Source organism: Sceloporus undulatus, chromosome 11 (assembly GCF_019175285.1).
Source record: "Sceloporus undulatus isolate JIND9_A2432 ecotype Alabama chromosome 11, SceUnd_v1.1, whole genome shotgun sequence".
Lineage (NCBI taxonomy): Eukaryota > Metazoa > Chordata > Lepidosauria > Squamata > Phrynosomatidae > Sceloporus > Sceloporus undulatus.
Genome location: NC_056532.1, coordinates 2211392 through 2230993, shown reverse-complemented (window position 1 = coordinate 2230993; position 19602 = coordinate 2211392). Strand labels below are relative to the sequence as shown.

The window sequence follows — 19602 nt, the reverse complement described above, 5'->3', positions numbered from 1 at the left end:
AAATCTGCAAATTTTAAAGCTGATTTCTGAACCTGGTTTTTAAAACGCTTGTTCTGGATCGAAAGTAGCCTTGGGAAATGACAAGGGGGGGTATTTTTTTGTGGGTGTTTTACGGGGGGGGGGGGGGGGGAAGACCCCCAAAATCTAGGGTGAGCCAAGGGTCCTCCTTTCCGTCGCACGGCTGGCAATCTCACCAAACCAGTGATGGCTGATAGAAAGCGGTGACATTTGCGAAAGAAGAAAGAGGTCTTTCTCTCTGACTATCCATCACTCCAGACTATTGAAAGTGGAGCGTGTTGTGCATCGGCCGATAGCAGAGTCACCAAGCAACAGTCGCCGGACTGAAAGGAGAACCCGAAAAGGCAGAGGGAAGAGGCAGCCTATTCAGCAGCAGAAGGGCATAGATCACAGGTCTGTCTCTTTTTGGACTCTGATGTGTCAACCTGAGTATCCTCCTCACATTGCTCCAGCCCCTACCTGGAGCAAAGAACCAGCGTTAGAAGACAGAGCTGGCTCTCCGGAGGTGGACCGGAGGAGACGTTGTGGCCTATTTGGCCAAGGAAGCTTTGAAAAGGCAACGTGGTCTCAACCATCCAAGCAGCTCTTCTCTTGCAAATATGAGAACCGAAGGACGAGAACTCTAGATGTTCTCCTAACTGCTGGAGCAAAGATGGGTGAGTGAACCGCATCTGCCCTGCAGATGTGTAGTTTGGTGAGATGTGTATTTTGGTGACATTTAGCCACCTCTGTTGGAGAGCTCTAGGGCCACAGCAAACGACATTTCCCAGAACTCCATAGCGTTGAGCCATGGCAGTTAAAGTGGTGCCAAGATGGATTACTTTCCGCAAAAGGGATGCAGCCCCAGACACTAAAAGCAACTGAGAAAGTGGGACATTAGGATTAACCGGGACGGTCACTGCCAAACCAGAACATTGGGAAGGTAGGTCACAAAAGCCTGGCGACTCCTTGTTCCTTGACCATGCAAAACCTCTTCTTGCCTTTCCATAGGAAGACTGCAGCTGCAAATGTAAAAAAGAAGCAGAAGCAAGACAAGAGATGAGCAGAGAGACTTTCCATCCACTGAGCCGGTGGTCTCCAAAGTGACCGTTCCCGGCCAAGATTCCCAAAGGTTATGGTGGTTTGAAGTGTATGCAACATTGGTCATGGATGGGAAGAGAAGAGCCCCGGGGCTTGCGGTTGATGTTCTTCTAGAAGTCCAAGGAACCTTAGCTTCTCTTTTAATCATGTACACTCTCCTTTTAGGAGGTTGCATCTGCATGGAGTTGGTGCTCCAACTCCTAGCTGCAGAGTAAGTAATGGACTTGCACCTCTGTCTTGAAGACATACAGTTATTTGTGTTTGCTGGAGGAGATCAGAGAACCATAAAGTTGGAAGAGACCCCAGGGGCTTTATAGTCCAACCTGCATACAGGAATCCTCTGCTAAAGCATCTCTGAGAGGAGGCCATCCAAGTCTTGTTTGGAAGCATCCAATGAAGCAGAGGCCACCACTTTTCAGGGACCTCCATCCCACTATCAAACAGCTCTTATCATCTGTAGGTGCTTCCTACTATTTAGACAGATATCTCCTTTCTTATAATTTGAATCCATTGCTTCAGATCTGAACCAAACTCTGGTCCTTCAGGTGTTTTGGACTTCCATTTCCAGACTTGCTGACCATTGGCTAAGTTGGCTGAGGCTGCTGGGAGTTGAAGTCCAAAACACCCCAAGGACCAGAGTTTGGGAGCAGGGACAGAGCTGGGGACAGAAGCCTACACTTTTTTACAGCGGGCTTCAGGATCGGGTTGTGTCCTTTGGCGCATGAGCACAATTGCTACTGCTTTGAGAACCAGCGCTGTATGTGTTGGCATGCTCCTTTTTGCTGGATAACATGGATGTACATAAATAAAGAGATACTGCCAAACAGTATACAGGGCTCCAATTCTTTCTTCCCATAGGAAAATGTTCTCCTTTCCGAGTATGTTCTTACTCAGAAGGAGGCCACAAAATGGGATCCTACTGGAGCACAACATGGTTGTGGTGGTTCAGTGCCATCAAGTCAACTTCAGTTTGTGGTCATCCTAGGAATGAGAGACCTCCAAGTCCACCTTATCCTCAACTATCTACTCGGGTCTTGCAGACTCAGGACCATGGATGGAGTCTATCCATAATCTGTAATGCAATCTTCCTCTTTTCCTACTTCCTTCCGCCTTGCCATGCATTGTTGTCTTTTCTAGGGAGTCACATCTTCTCATGATATCTCCAAAATACGACGTTCTCCGTTTAATTGTCTTGGGAGACTTCAGGCTTCATTTGCTCTAGCACCCATTTATTGGTCTTTTTTGGCTGTTCCGGATATCTGCATCCAGCCCTATATTTCAAACTGGTTTTCTTCCTATGAGATTTCTTCACTGTCTTCACAGCCATACTGTAATAATGATAGCATGGACAATCCTAATTTTGGTATTCCATGATCTTTTGGTGTTCAGTGATAACTAGAGTGGCATCGTGGTTTTTTGAGTGTTGGACGATGACTCTGGAGACCAGGGTTCGAGTCTTGGCACAGCCATGTAAATCCACTGGGTGACCCTGGGCAAGTCACACTCTCTCAGCCTCAGAGGATGGCAAAGGCAAAACCCCTCTGAAGAAACCTGCTAAGAAAACCCCATGATAGCTTCGCCTTACGGAGAGGCACACAGCAAACAAAACAATAATGACGCTAGATCTATTCCATGGTGATCTATTCAATAGTAAATCCTACTGATCAATGGGCCTATCCTGGTCAGGACTAACAATGTTTGGAGGAAATGAAAGATGTGAGCAAACGCATGGATAAAACATGCGCACAGCCTGTTATGTTTTTATTTTTCAGATACATGTGTACATGATAACAGCTCCCAGTCATCCTTTAAACACACTTCAGTGCTTCCCTCTGCCAGCCCCTTTCCATCTATCCATCCATCCATCCATCCATCTATCCATCTATCCATATTTATATTTATATTCAAAATGTCTCCTTTGCTTTAGCTCAGCCGAACGAATAGATGGATACAGGCTTGATAAAAAGGCCAGCGTTTCCACTGGGCAGGCACTGCAGTCCAAAAGAAGGGTGGACATTTTGCAACCCTCCAGACATTGTTGGATTGCAAGTCCCAGCGGTCCTCACCAACGGCCCTCACCAGCAAAGGCAATGATCAAGCAATGCTGGGAGCTGCGGTCCAACAACACCTGGAGGGTCGCCTTTGGTCTAAAGCAGTGATTCCCAAACGTTGGTGTTCCAGATGTTTTTCACTTCAGCTCCCAGAATTCCTGACTGTTGGGGGGTTCTGGGAGTTGAAGTCCAAAACACCTGGAGGACCAAAGTTTGGAAAGAAATAAGGGGGCTAAGACTAGAAGGTACAGTTACTTGTTGCATCAAAGTCATCCCACTGTATCATATTAATACTTCTGAAATACTGTGTACAAAGGATAATAAGATTGGCCCAGCAGAAGTTGGACTGCAGTTCCCCTCACGCTGCGCTTGTCGGTGACGATGGGAGTTGTAGTCTGGCAACATGGGACCAGAGAGGGCAATCCTGGATCTCAGCTCCCTTGACTTTAATTTAGGGCCAATCTAGGAAAGAGATTGGAAACGTTGGCTTAAATCCTATTGTTGGTCGGTCATGAGACCCTCCTTGGGCAAGTCACACTCTCTCAGCCTCAAGGAAGACAATGGCAAACCTCCTCTGAACACATCTTGCCAAGAAAACCCTGTGATAGAGTCAACTTAGGGTCCCCATAAGTCAGAAACGACACAATAATAACTAAATCCCAAGATTTGGGAACTGTAGTCGGACGAAGGCAGGGAACTGAAGATCCTCAGGTGGTCCCATAAAAAAACTATACTTGCCAATTGGGGTGAGGAAGGCAAGTAAAGATGGGTAATGATATAAAACCACTTGACATGTTTATTGTGGCTCACAATACAGTCAGCCCTTCGTATCCATGGATGCTTTATCCACGGATCCTTTATCCATGGACTCTTTATCCACGGATGCCACCCATCCACAGCTTGAAAACATTCGAAACTATAAATAAATTCCCAAAAGCAAACCTTGGTTTGGGGCATTTTATATAAGGGGCACCATTTTACTATGCCACTGTGTTTAATGGGACTTGAGCATCCACGGATTTTGGCATCCAAAGGGGGTCCTGGGACAAAACCCCATCAGATACCAAGGGCCCACTGTATATATCATCCTGGGACTTCACTCTACTCTTTGGATTTTGGATTAAGTTCATACATTTCCTTCTTGGGAGGTTTTTGAACAGAGGCTGGATGGCCGTCTATCAGGAGTGCTTGGATTGTGTATTCCCACATGGCAGAATGGGTTCAAACTGGATGGCCCTTGGAGGTGTTTTCCAACCCTTCTACAATTCTATAAGGCAAAGCTTCCCCTCGGAGGTCCAAGATTTCCAAGCACATGTCCATTGTGAGTTCCTCCGTATGAGTAGGAGACACAAAATGGCAGACTGCCATGATGGGACAGTCCCAGACGGAGAAGCGCATCACAGTTTCTGAGCCGGTTGGTCATAGATGTGATGGGTGGTGTAGCGGGTTATCGTCAGGTCCCTCACGCTCACGATATCGGCACTGCCACAGACGTCAGAGCTGTCGGAAAGGACGGGAGAGAGCAGAGGGAAAAGAGGGGTGAATATGAGGATTGTACACAAGACGGTTTGGCTGGCCCTAAACAGATGCAACACCTTGGATAGCGGATAACCTCTGGAAGGATCATCCAGATGATCTTTACATTAGTTAGCTTTTGTTGGTTTTTCGTACTATGGGGCCATGTTCTCGAAGAGTTTATTCCTGACGTTTCACCAGCATCTGTGGCTGGCATCTTCAGAGAATGCTGGCATGGAAGAAAGTTGGGTCACACAGTATGTATATGTATACACCCCACTCTCTTCCATGCCAGCATTCTCTGAAGATGCCAGCCGCAGATGCTGGTGAAACGTCAGGAATAAACTCTTCTAGAACATGGCCACAAAGCCCGAAAATTCCACCAAAAACTATGGATGCTGGCCATGAAAGCCTACGACTTCACATTATTATTATTAGTAGTAGTAGTAGTAATAGTAGTATTAGTAGTATTTCTTACTAATGCCTAGAGAAGTCTTTTCTCTAGGAACATCTAGGTCCCCCAGCACAACTCTATGGCCAACCTCTGGCAGAGTTGCGCTGGAGGACTTAGAGATTCCCAAAGAAGACGTATTAATCCAAACCGCACATAATCACAGCCGCAAAGGCCAAATCCGCAAATGTGGAGGACCAACTATAACACAACCGGGGGCAGATCGGGAGACGTACTATTTGTAGAGTAAAGCAGCAATGAGGGCCGCCACCAGGATGGCAGAGAGGATGGAGAGGATGGTGGTAATGACTATCATCCCAGCACTTCGGCGCCCGGGCCACGTGTCGATGGTTGCCGGGTTTTTCCCTGCCAAGAAAAAGAAGAGGATCAGTTGGGAAAGCCTAATTTTTCATAACTACAGTGGGCTCTTGGTATCCGCTAGGATTTGTTTCCAGGACCCCCATGGATACCAAAATCCATGGATGCTCAGGTCCCATTAAATACAACGGCACAGTAAAATGGCGACACTTGTGAAATCTTGAATCCATGGATGAAGAGGGCTGGTTGCAGAGGCACACAGAAAAACATTGGAAGAAGGCATATTCAAAACCCATGGATGCTCCGGTCCCATTAAATGCAACGGCACAGTAAAATGGTACCCCTTATACCAAATGGCAAAATCAAGGTTTGCATTTTAGAATATACATATTTTTAAATACCAAAATCCATGGAGATTCAAGTCCCATTAAATGCAATGCCATTGCAAAATGGTCTTTATACAAAAGGGCAAAATCAAGGTTTATTTTCTGCAATTTATATATATATATATATATTAAAATACTTTCAAGCCATGGATAGTTGAATCTCTGGATGAAGGACCATCTGTAATAATGAGTAATAAAAATGAAATTGAGCCATTAAGGAACCAATCCCTTAATGATATCCAAAGTATCCAATGCAATAAGGTGAAGTCTCGATCAGCTCCCAAAATATTATTGTTGTTGGCATCAACCAATTTTATCAGTGCATTTGACAATGAAAAACTGAACAAATCAGACAATTTGATTAAGCAAACTTTAATTATTTCGGTAGCTCCTTTATTAACAGCTTGATTATTTCCAAGGTTTCGGCTACAAGTTTCCTCGACTCTGTTTTCAGCTTCCTATCTGCCCATCTATGTGTGCTGATCATGACCCATGGGCTTACTTGGAAGTAAAGCTACCTACATATAAGATGGCATCTGTAAGCCTGTGTGTGGTTCCCCCATTGAATTCAGTGGGACTTCAACATTCACAGTTACCTTGAGTCAGTGGGATCTCAGACGACCATTTTGTCTCGGCTGTGACGCCTTCGGAATTAAAGGCCAGGAACTTGACTCTAAAAAGAGAACGGTTTAATGGTCAAACTGTATTTACTACAGAGATGTAGCTGTGTTCGTCTGTGGAAGCAGTATGTAGAGAGATCTTGTAGCACCTTTGGGACTAACTAAAGAAAGAACTTGGCATCATGAGCTTTTGTAGACTTAGGCCTGTTACAGACTGCCAAAATAAAGCTGCTTTGGGTCTCTTTGGAGGTATGCTGTATAAATGATGCCTGGGTCCTAAGAGTCCGGAGGTCGTGCCAAAGCCACACTCCATTCCTAAGCACTGGAGGGCAGCTTTGGTGCAGCTTCTGGATTCTTAGGATGCATGCAGCATTTAAACAGCATACCTCCAAAGAGACCCCAAGCAGCTTTATTTTGGCAGTCTGGAACAGGCCAATGGTCTACTTAATGCATCTGAGGAAGTAAACTTAAGTCTAGGAAAGCTCATGCCGCCAAGTTCTTTCTTTTGACCATAGAATAGGGCACCTCAACGGGAGGTAGGCCCTCCTTCTTTGGAGGCCTTCAAAAAAGGTTGGATGGGCATCTTTTAGGAACGCTTTAGTTCTATATTCCTCAATGGCAAGGGGTTGGATTGCATGGTCCTTGGATTCTCTTCCATTTCTAAGGTCATTATCACATGACGGAAATTGGAAGTATAATCCAATGTCATCCCAAACGCAATCCTGGGTTTATTGCGTGATTGTGTGATTACGTTATTGCGTGATTACGTTATTGCGTGATTGGTTATCACACGCAATCGCTGGCCTTCTGAACGCATTCTGAACGCAATTCCACATTACTCCAAAATTAAGTAAATTCGGTGAACTAGCGGACTCACAAATCCTATTCCTAGGGGTTGTTCTCACTGGCTTATACTCCGGTTTTCAAATCGAATTCAAGGTGTTGCGTTCCTACTGAAACCCGATTTAACTCTAGAACAGTTCTAGATTAACCCGCAACCGTTTCCACTACGATTCGAATCCGTATCGGTGTATTTTATTTAATCCAGGTTAGAGGCTTATAAATCGGAGTAAAAAAAATGGAAGGGCTACTTCGCATTCAGGATTCTGTGATTCATGCAAATCTCATTGATCCAATGAGTCTGATTCAAATGGGTCTGACGGCCGAATCCAAGCTCCACTTTCAATGCAAACTCTCTCCCCAAGTGTTTGGAGTCTCTCCAACCTAAATGCAAAGCAAAGACCCCCTCCTCCAAGATAAAGTCTGGGGGGACTTCTAAGATAGTTATCTCACCGGTAGGGTCCTGGCCCAGGGAGGGGACCGTTGCAATCTGGTCTTGTGGGATCAGAAGCGCACTTGACTTCATTCCCCACCCGCAGGATGGCGAGCTGGTTGCTTGGTTGTGCCGGATCCGGACAGGGGTAGTTTGCCGGGATGGTGTTCAAAGTTGTGTAGAAGGAATTCTTCTCAAATTGCTGGTAAGGCAATTCGTTGGGGGAACGGGGAAGGGTGAAATTGTTCAGGGCTGCAGAGACCAACACACAAAGCCATTATCCATCCTGAATGCCACCAAAGCGACCTTTACAAACATGATGCATCGTAGGAGGCAATTACTTTCCCTTCCAAAATGATGGGATCAGCCTTTCAGAATGGTCTAAACCAGGGGTAGGCAACCTTTTTGAACCGGGGGCCGGGTTACTGTCCCTTAGACAACTGGGGGGCCGAACTCAAAATGGCGCCCAGAGCGGCGCGGAAGCTGCGGTGGGGGCAGCAATCGGCGGCAGGACCGGGCTGGGGCTGGTTCCAAGGCCTTGCCAGGCCGGATCCGGCCCACGGGCCGTAGGTTACTAACCCCTGGTCTAAACCAACGATTCCCAAACTTTGGTCCTCTGGTTTGTTTTTTGTACTTCAGCTCCCAGAATTTCCAGTCACTTTGGTCAATAGTCAGGAAGTCTGGGAGCTTAAAGTCCAAAACGCTTAGAGGATCCAAGTTTGGGAACCAATGGTCTAAAACTGATACATAGGGGAGCTATAGAAGGAGAAGACAGAGGACTGCAGACCCAGGACCTTTTTCAGAGTGGCATCTACCTAAATATCTAGGATATTTTCACTCTGGCAAATAAATGAGAGGATAAAGGAGCTTTCCGGTTTTAATGTTTAGTCATAGATTAACACACGGCGCATGTAAGCAGCCTTCAAAGGGGACTCTTTTGCCCTTCCTTGGACCTTGGTGAACATACCCTCCAACTGTTATGGCTCGGCTGGGACAGTCCCGAGTAACCCTCTGTCCCTCCCACTCTTTCATTTGCTTTTGAGATGGTTACTCCCTTTAAAGTCCTACATGGTTTGGGTCCAGGTTACCTACAGAATCACCTCCTGATCAGAATCTCTGGTTTGGTCCTCCGAACCAAACTTAAGGCAGCAACGCAGGTCCTTTGCTGTCCTTTGCGACGTAGGGCAAACAGCCACCCCATTTGCCATTGCCAAGGAAGATCACAGGCGCTGGGTATGCAGTTTGGCCCCATTGTACCCATTTCATGTGGGTCCAGTCTCCAAATAAATAGACATAGATGTTGAACATCCACTGGCTGCTATAGGAGGCCACTTGTTACTCTCTCTCACGAGAAACTGGTGCTACTATTGGAGACCTCTAACCTACCATTGCTGCGGGCAACCAGCAGCCATATTTCATCGGTGGCATTGACAGCATCGTTGAAGACGCAGCGGGGTTGGTCCAGGACGAAGGTGGAAGCGGTGATCCTCCCTCCTATATTCTCGGACGTCAGGCGAGGGGTGTACTCCGAAGGCACTGGAGAAAGCCAACGAGAAAACGAGAATGAGTTCCCCCCTCTTTCTTGTTCCCATCCCTGCAATAGGTTTTCCTCCACGCAGCATTTCTTACCATGATGGTGGCTCCAAACAGGAGCTGGAGGAGGAGGAGGCACCTCAAAAAAAGAGTGACAGGAGCAGTAGAGATGTTCTAGATCAGTGTTTCCCAAACGTTGGTCCTCTGAATGTTTTCGACTTCTGTTCCCAGATTGGTGGCCAAACTGGATAGGACTTCTGGGAGTGCAAAACATCTGGGGGATGCAAGTTTGGCAAACTGTGCTCTAAAGCAGTGTTTTCCAAACGTTGGTCCTCCAGGTTTTGGGACTACGACTCACAGAAGCCTTAGTCAGTTTGGCCAACAGGAATTCTGGAAGCTGAAATCCAAAACGTCTGAGGACCAAAGTTTGGGAACCACTGTTGTAGACACAGAAAGCCTGGCATCTCAGGGCCTGGCATCTCAGGGCCTGGCATCTCCAAACAGAGCTGAGAAAAAGGAGTTTATCAGACAAGGGAAATTGGAAGTATAATCCAAAGGCAATCCGAATGCAATCATGGGGTTTCACGTTATTGCGTGATAGACTGCCACACGCAATTTTGGGCAATGGGAAGTCAGTCCAAACGCAATCATGAGGTTTAACCTTATTGCGTGAGAGATGATGGCACACAATTTCGGGCAATGGCAAGCTATCTTCAGGCAATGGGAAGTCAGTTTAAACACAATTATGGGGTTTCGCATTATTGTGTGATAGACTACCATATGCAGTTTCGGGCAATGGCAAGCTATTTTCGGGCAATGGGGAGCCAGTTCGAACGCAATTCGAATTCACATACATTCGCCAAACTAGCGAATTCACATGAATGCGTTCTGGCCCCACTTTCTTTTCATTCGAAATTAAGAGAAATTCCTCCAGAGTCTCATCTGAAACCCCGGAAAGCCACTACTTGCCATTAGTATAAACCAATCTTTCCTGGGCAGATTGTAGCCCTTTCTGATGTTGTCGGACTGCATCTCCACCAACAGCTATGGAGCTGCAACCAACCCACATCTGGAGGGTCGCAACTTGCCCACCTCTTCTATCACCAGTTGACATGTGGGCCACCTGTTTGAACATTTTGCTGTCGTGTTGTTGATTTAGTATTCTTTGTGGAACCGAAATAAATACTTTTTTGAAAGGAAGTAGACATGTGGGTCAAGAATCAAACTAGGTATTAAGTGAAAGGCATATGCCATGCAATTCATCCATGTTTACAACCCCAAGCCTTTAGACTTGCAAATTAAGGCCACAATTACTTTCCCATAACCAACCATAAGGCCAAGCACACTAAATGCACGATACAGAGGTGAGGAAAATCACATGCTATAAGAAACAGACAGGTTTCACCACTCGAGGAGGAACATTTTTTATGTGCTAGGCATAATCTACTAGTTTGGCTCTAAAACTAATGGGCCAGTGACTTGGCTTGGCATAAAGCAGCATCCATTTGTGTGTATCGCGGACCCGAAGAAGACTATATATATATATATATCTAATATATATATATAATATATATATATCCACCAACAAAGGCGGCCAGAAGTCACGTGGAATATTAGTGATATTCTTTGTCCTTGCAAGAAAAAAGGACGTATCTATGAAGAACACAGAGATTCTTGTGCAGATGGAAACAGGTTTTTGTGCAGGAAAACCCCATGTATTTCTATACAAATTAATGATCCTAACAGTCTTCACAAAACACAAAGATGGTTTTCTTGTTAAATACCTTTCTTCTTGTTTAAGTTTAATGAGTTGAAAGTAAAGATTGAACCGAATATGGGAAGTTTACATACGAAAGAACTGGAGGAAAGGATTAAGGAAAGGACACACTGTTTGTCTTGGCAAATGAAAAGTGACTTTTTTGTCCATTTTGGGTATATATATATATATATATATATATGGGGGGATTTTGTTGAAGGTTGTAGTATTTTGTGCTGCTACTATACAGTATATATATATATATATATATATATATATATATGTCTGCAGTTATGTATGTACAGTGGAACCTTGTTAAAACGATGGAAATGCAAAAGGCCAGACGGCAAAAGCATAGCATAGATAGCACGGATTCACAATAGAAAGTATATAGTGGGTCCTTGTCATCCGCTGCTGGGGTTTGGTTCCAGGATCCTCCGTGGATAACAAAATCCCTGGATGCTCAAGTCCCATTCAATACAAGGGCATAGCAAAATGGTGCCCCTTAGATATCAAATGGCAAACTTAAGGTTTGCTTTTTGGAATGTATACTTTGTGTTTTGGAGAGGTCCTACATCTCTCTTCCTGGGTTTCTCCTCTCCGCAACCTGGAAATGTTAAGTCCTGTGAAGCGACTAAAAGAAAGCAGGGTGTGGGTCTGTCATGCATCAGTGAGAAATGGAAAGCACCTTGACTCCAAGCACCCAGCTATGTGCAAAGCGCTTGGAGAAACCGTCAAAGCTAAAATCTGCGTCACGGTCCTTTTGAATTCCGATCCTGTCCTCCGGCGTATTTGCTGTCTTCCTCAATTTGGTGTCACCTGAAAATCTGATCAAGGTGCCTTGTCTTCAGTCATCTAACTACCATCACAATCTCTAAATTGTGAAGTCGAAGGCTTTCATGGCTGGAATCCATAGTTCTTTATGGGTCCTTTGGGCGATGCGGCCGTGATCTGGAAGAGTCTACAGTATTCCTGACCTTTCGCCAGCATCTGTGGCTGGCATCTCCATCTTCTCTGAAGCTTCAGAGCTTCTCTGCTCAGAAGCAGAGCTTGGAAAAGTTACTTGTTTGGACTACAGAATCCCCTTCATCCAAAAAGGAACGTTTCCAAGCTCTGACCAAAATGTGCATCTGTTGTCCGTCCGTTATGAATATTCTGCGCAAAGGAAAAAGATGGACGGAATGAGCAGCTTCAGAGATGGAAGACAGTCACACCTTCCATGGAAACCCACTGAATGACTTTGGGCAAGTTGCACTCTCTCAGCCTCAGAGGATGGCAATGGCAAACCTCCTCTGAAGAAACCCTGCCAAGAAAACCCCATGATGGGTTCGCCTTAAGGATGCCGTAAGTTGGAAATGACTTGAAGGCACACAACAACATCAACAACGTCAACAACGACAGCAGCAAAATGAGAGGCTGCAACTGTGATATTTTCTCAACTCTCTTTGTTCTGTTGGAGTTACTTTTTAGGGTCCTGTTAAATTCAACAAAACCGCAGAAGAGATAAAGGAAAGTAGAAAATTGAAAGAAAAATAGACGTAAAAATACAAAGTATATAGGGAAAGAAGAAGAGAGAAAAAAAGGAATAGGATAGTGATGTGGGGATGTATAAAGAAAAGAGAGAATGGAAAAGGCAGAAAGGTTAGAGAAGGTAGAAACCAAGATAACGAAACAAGAAAGATAAGAGGAATTGAGAATGTGAATAATAATAATAATAATAATAATAATAATAATAATAATAATAATAATATATTTCTATTTCTCCGTATCCCGAAGGAATCAAGGTGGGTTACAAGACAAAAGAAGGATTGAGAAAATGAATGAAGGTAATAGAAGGTGTAGGAAAGAGATGAGTGAGAATAGATAGGAAAACAATAAGAACAGCTAGAAGAGAGAGAGGAAGGAAGGAAGGAAGGAAGGAAGGAAGGAAGGAAGGAAGGGGAAGGGAAAGAAAGAAAGAAAGAAAGAAAGAAAGAGTGATAAGGAGATGTAGAGGGGAAAACGTAGAGAGAGAGATAATCTGGAGAATGAGAAGAGAGGATTAAGGGAAAAAAGGAAAAGAAAGGAAAGGAGGGAAAGGGAGAAAGAGAGGAAGGAAGAAAAAGAAGGAGAGGAATAAAGAGAGCTCATACTTTAATAAAGGAATGCACCTCATATCTTAAATAATAATAAGATACGATATGCTACATAGATACACACACAAAATAAAAGGAATAGTGATATAACAGAAGCAGAGAATGTGAAACGGTAAGATCGAAGAAATGAAGAAATGGATAAAGGAGATAAGAAGCAACAGTGCTGGGAATCAGCAGTTGGAAGATTGACTATTGTAATCTATTGCAATTACATTGATGAAAATGGATAATATAACTTATATATATATTGTGTGTGTTTGTGTGTGTGTGTAATATTGATGGAATACTGATGTGAGATAAATGTGTGGAATATTGTAAAAATAGTAATAATAACAATAATCCAACAAAGCCGCAAAAGCAAAGACCTACTGTATAAATATAAATCTTGGTCAAAAAAATTGACTCCCGAAACCTGAGTCGACTTATCCATGGATCAAAGTAAGCACTATGCTTTAACTCTTGTTTCCAAAAAGGAACCATCCCTTGGCGAAAGGCAAAAAATGTAATCTGTCCAAGAACCCCGAACCCCTCCTTTACTTTCTTATCCATCCATCCATCCATCCATCCATCCATCTATCCTTTCCTTTGAATGCCGACAAACATTTAAGTTCAGTTATTTGGCAATAGTTTTCCTTTGCTCCATCCTTTGTTACCTGGTCCCAATTTTGACCCCCAAAACCTGTCCTCGACGTATACATGAGGTCGACTTATATACGCTATATAGGGTACCTTCCGCGGCCACCGTCCTCAACGCCAGCCCCACCAAGATGACCGTAGAGAGGAACATCATATCCACAGCCTTGTGGTCTCCTTCTCGGTCGCAAGCAAGAATGGCAACCGGAGAACGGAGCAGAGGAACCTCTTCCCCTCCAACCGTCTTATGGGGCCGCGCCCAGACCTGTCATCCATTTTTCAGACACCTGTACATTCTTGATCTCCCCTGCCCTCCCTTCTCTCCATCCTCAAGAGCAAAAGAAACAGGTCTGGCTAGTTTTGGAAAGCTTTGGAATAAACGGAGCGTGAGCGAACGGATCATCTGTGCCAAACCTGGGTAGAAGCGAGAAGATTCGCACCTGGAACGGTGGTCCCTTGGCAGCGATTCGTTTCGAAAGGCCAGAAAGGAAAGCCAGTCTAGGCTGCATCCGCACTGCAGCAGGACTAACTGAAAGAAAGAAGTTGATGGCATGAGCTTTCGTAGCCTTAAGTCTACTTCCTCAGATGCTTTTTATATTTGATAATAGCTATTATCATGACAACTCCTCATCTTTATTTTTCAAAGAAATCCATATCACCCAAAGAATAGCAAACCGGTTAATATGGATTATTGCATAGTTTTGATTTAAATATACACTGTGTTTGGAGAATGCAACAAATCAATCCATCATTTACTTACGGCCACACACCAAATATAAAATAAAATGCATAGATAAAATACAACAGAGTTACTGTAATGGAAATTAATAATGTTCTTTCATCATATAGTAATTTGTGTGGGTTTTTTAATTCAATAAAAATGTTCCGCTCTTCTTTAAAAGCATCACATCTTACCCAATTCCCACTGTAACCGCATGAGACTATGTACTTGTAAACACATTCGGGCTGTGGGTATGATGTTGTAATTTCAATCTTGCTGGTTGTTTGTGTCACAGCTATTGCCGTCATGTTCAGTGATACGTGGAAATTTCGATTTATGAGGGACATTAGTACAAAAAAACATAACTGTGGCCTGTTCCAGACTGCCAAAATAAGGCTGCTTCAGGTCTCTTTGGAGGCATGCTATTTAAATGATGCATGGGTCCTAAGAGTCCGGTGGTTGTGCCAAAGCCACACTCCATTCCTAAGCACTGGAGGGGAGCTTTGGTGCAGCTTCCGGACTCTTAGGACCCATGCATCATTTAAACAGCATACTTCCAAAGAGACCCAAAGCAGCTTTATTTTGACAGTCTGGAACAGGTCTAAGGACGTTTTTTGGTGGGTTTTTGGGGCTCTGTGGCCATGTTCTAGAAGAGTTTCTTCCTGACGTTTCGCCATCATCTGTGGCTGGCATCTTCAGAGAATGCTGGCATGGAAGAGAGTTGGGCACATTCCCTGAAGATGCTGCTGAAACGTCAGGAATAAACTCTTCTAGAACATGGCCACATAATCCGAAAAACCCACAAAGAACTATGGATGCCAGCCATGAAAGCCCTCGACGTCACAACTCACATTTCCATTGTGCAATAGGTAATGGACCCCTAGTCAAAGAGCACAAGAGACACACTTAGCATGGTGTCCTGAAAAGCGCAAAGGTTTGCACACTGGCAGAACCCTACTAGTGCAACCATAATGAAGCGATGACCCTAAAAAGTGTTAGGGTCCTCTATGTTTGGGTATGGGAGGAGGCCAATGGGAAGGGTGGCACCATGAGTGATGCCAATGGTCTTGATGTGTGTCTCCAGCATTGAAGTATCTGAGGTAGTCCTGGAGGCTCCAATGAACTTAATATGGTTAAGTAAATCTGACGGACGTCTCCTCCTCCCATCACCTTTTAAAGCCATTCGTCACCAACTGACACTAACTATTATACTGTCTAAGAATTGAAGTATGCCTCACCTGTTAGACTTTAAAGAATCCCTTCAGGGCACAAGAGCAACCCCTCCCAGAAAGAAAGCCATGGCCGACAGAAACCACGGTCGCTTCACCGGAAGAAGCAGCTTTCAGTCGACTGCAACCCCACCCAACATTGTGACCTTTTTTTCCTTTTTGCAAAAGAAAACACAGAAACCCGTCCCTTTGCAAAGAAAACACAGAAACGTTAAGGAGCAGTTGGCTGATGCGCGTGAATCATGCACAGACAAGTTTCCAGGTTTCCAAAGGAATGGGTTCAACCTGTGGTTACGCTGCACCAAACAATGCAGCTTGCTAAGCGTAACAAAGCTTCTCCGAATGAGAACGGTCCGCAGAGGAGACCCAACTTGTCTGGGCTTTTCGCGAGCGGTGTGGGAGCAGCACCAGCTCCTCCGCTCAGTATTTTGGGGTTTTTTGGAGCTACGCAGCTGCGTTCGGGAAGAGTTTAGTCCTGATGTTTCGCCAGCCATAGTTGCATCCATTGCTCTGGGTCCTATTCTCTGGAGGAGATGATAACCAGCTTGCTGCATCCTCAATATGACATCCCTTCAAATATTTAAACAGGGCTATCATATCACCTCTTAACCTTCTCTTCTCCAGGCTAAACATCCCTGGCTCCCTAAGTCGTTCTTCGTAGGGCATGGTTTCCAGACCCTTCACCATTTTAATCGCCTTCCTTTGGACACACTCCAGTTTCTCAACATCCTTTTTGAATTGTGGGGCCCAGAACTGGACACAATATTCCAGGTGGGGTCTGACCAGAGCAGAATACAGTGGCACTATTACTTCCCTTGATCTAGACACTATACTTCTATTGATGCAGCCTCAAATCGCATTGGCCTTTTTAGCTGCCACATCACACCGTTGACTCATGTTCAACTTGTGGTCTACTAGGACCCCTAGATCCCTTTCACATGTAGTCTTGTTAAGCCAGGTGTCCTCCAAAACAAACCAAAAACAAGCTGCACAATCCTCTTCGTTGTTATTTGTTGCTAACCGCCCTTGCGTCATGGTGTCCCTATGGATGAGACATTTCCAAGACTCCCTGTCCTCCAAGCTTAGGTCCTGTAAATTCATACCCATAATCTCCATCCATCCATCCATCCATCCATCCATCTATCCATCCATCCATCCTTCCTTCCTTCCTCTCTTTCTCCATCCCTCCACCTTTCCTTGCATTATTATCTTTTCCAATGAGTCCTTCCTTCTCATGATGTGACCAAACTACGACAACCTCAACTTTATCATTATGACTTCCAGGGAGATTTCTGGCTTGATCTGCTCTAGGACCTATTTGCTCTTCTTTTTGCTATTCAGGGTATCCTGAGCACTCTTCTCCAGCCCCACATCTCCAGTGAATTGACTTTCTTCCTATCTTCTTTCTTAACTGGCCGCATGGAAATAGGGAAAGCAACGGCTTGTATGATTCTAACTTTTGTGCTCAATTGTGTATCTTTGCATTTGAGGATCTTTTCTAATTCATCCATGGCTAAATCGCTTTTGAGTTTGGACCCCATGGTTCATGAGCCTGTTCTTTAAGCTGCAGATTAATTTAAACTCCTCCTGGAAAGACCTTTCCCTTTTTTCAATGGATTGGTGAGTGTGAGACTGACTCCATTGTCAGCAATACTGTGATTTGGGACCATGTTTAAAGAGGGGAGGAAAAATGGGATTCAACCCCAGCGACTCCTCGCATATCAGCACTTCCCTGTTTGTTTCCTGGGCGAGGCGGATGTGTTCTCGCCGGGTGATTCACCAACTTGCACACTCAACTGGCGAGGAGGTATTTTTGGTGCCAAGCCACCCATGGCACCTCCAGATCACAGAAGGGTTTCTGCATTTGAAAGAGTAGGTCGGAAAGGAGGATCAAATGAGCAAACAGCTTTCACTGGAGCAGAGGATTGCGACAGCAAGGACATTTCTGTACCACTTATCTGTGCACTTAAGCAATCCCTAAGTGGTTTACCATGTGTAAACGAAGATAACATGTGCGCATGTGTGTCTACACCAGGTGTGGGAACAGTTTTCTCTGCACTGACCACATAGAATCATAGAATCGTAGAGTTGGAAGAGACCGCAAGGGCCATCCAATCCAACCCCTGCCATGCAGGAACTCTCAATCAAAGCATACCCAACAGATAACCATCTAACTTCTGCTTAAAGACAGAAGCCAAGGATGTTCCTCCTAATGTTGAGCTGGAATATCTTTTCCTGGAGCTTGTTTCCATTGTTCCGGGTCCTAGTCTTTGGAGCAGCAGAAAACAAGCTTGCTCCCTCCTCAATATGACATACCTTCGAGTATTTAAATAGGGCTCTCATATCACTTCTTAGCCTTCTCTTCTCCAGGCTAAACATACCCAGCTCCCTGAGTCGTTCCTCATAGGGCATGGCTTGCAGACCCTTCACCATTTTAGTTGCCCTCCTTTGAACACGCTCCAATTTCTCAATATCCTTTTTAAATTGTGGCGCCCAGAACTGGACACAATATTCCAGGTGGGGCCTGACCAAAGCAGAACAGAGTGGCACTATTACTTCCCTTGATCTAGACGCTATACTCTTATTGATGCAGCCTAAAATCGCATTGGCCACATGTCTTGGGAGGTAATGTATCAGGGGACGCCTAGGCCAACAGCGGGGACAATGTCTCTGTCCGTATGGGCTTCAAGTTGCCTGTCAATTTATGGCGACCCCACGAGTTCCATAAGGTTTTCTTTGGCACTTCAGAGGTACTTTTTGCATGTGGATGCCACCCCTCAGTGTGAAGATTTGGGCAGGGATGTTGTGCTGGCACTGTATCACCATCACAAAAAGGAAACACTGCAGGGAAGGGGATGGAAAGAGGGAGGTTGGAGCACTTGGAGCAATGCAAGAAGTGGAGTCCCAGTATCTCAGCTCTTGGTCGCCATGTGGCCAGAAACATCAGGCTTAATCCAATTTCCCCTTATGCCTGTTTCCACAATCATTTGACCCAGAAGCAGTTCCAGCCTGCCTACCAGCCTACCATCTCCCTCCTCTGGAGCCTGTAAAAGTTAAGAGGTAGATGTATTTCATCTCTAGGGTGCATGCAGTAAAACGCATGGATGTGAGCATTCAGGATTAATGTCATTCACGGCCTTTATTTACCCCACGTAAACTATTTCCCACCACATAACATACAAAATATCACCACCCAAACCTGGCAGATTCTGCACCGGTTTCTGACAGTTTGGATCAGTATTTGTCTGGAGTACAACTCCAAACTGGTTGGGTGTTTCTGGGAGCCACTGTCCCCAGAAACCTTTCAAAGCCTTGCACAGAAGTGGCAGTTATTAAAAAGAGTTCCATAACACAGCATAAAAATACCATTGCAGTTAGCCCTCTCCCCCGCAGCACAGAGGAATGGCATCCGCACTGCAGAAATGATCCAGTCTGACACCACTTTAACGGCCACAGTTAAAACACTTTGCTCTGGTGCCACGACAAACAGTCCCCGGGATTCCATAGCATTGAGCCGTGGCAGTTAAGGTGGCGTCGAAACGGATTATTTCTTCAGTGTGGATGCAGTCTGAGGAACAACGCAAGACAGTTCTCTAGGAGAAGTGCCTTTTACATCTCCGGTGCTGCCACCAAAGAGTCCTTGCAACTGGTAGTGGTTAATTTCAATACTCCCATCAAAGGTTTCTATTAAGTAAAGGTAGTCAGAAAGTAGGAAAGAAGGTGAGAAGAAGGTTGGTGTATGTGAAGAAGGTGTGAGGATGTACAGAATGAAAGAAGGAATGTATAGAATGAAAGGTGGGAAGAAGGTTAGTGTATGTGAAGAAGGTATAAGGATGTATAGAATGAAAGGTGGGAAGAAGGTTAGTGTATGTGAAGAAGGTAT

At 44.8% G+C, this 19602-nt stretch overlaps 2 protein-coding genes across 3 annotated transcripts in view; both read right to left on the bottom strand.

Moving 5' to 3' along the window:
* Positions 1-19602, bottom strand: part of UBE2G1 (ubiquitin conjugating enzyme E2 G1) — a 554317-nt gene that overhangs the window by 392704 nt on the left and 142011 nt on the right. The window lies entirely within an intron of this gene.
* Positions 4336-13936, bottom strand: LOC121917155 (uroplakin-3b-like). The gene is made up of 6 exons (XM_042442888.1): positions 13866-13936; positions 9099-9248; positions 7733-7964; positions 6416-6492; positions 5352-5481; positions 4336-4649 (listed from the first exon to the last, which is right to left on the bottom strand). Exons 1-6 carry the CDS (start codon positions 13924-13926, stop codon positions 4547-4549), a joined length of 753 nt encoding a protein of 250 aa, XP_042298822.1. The 5' UTR covers positions 13927-13936; the 3' UTR covers positions 4336-4546.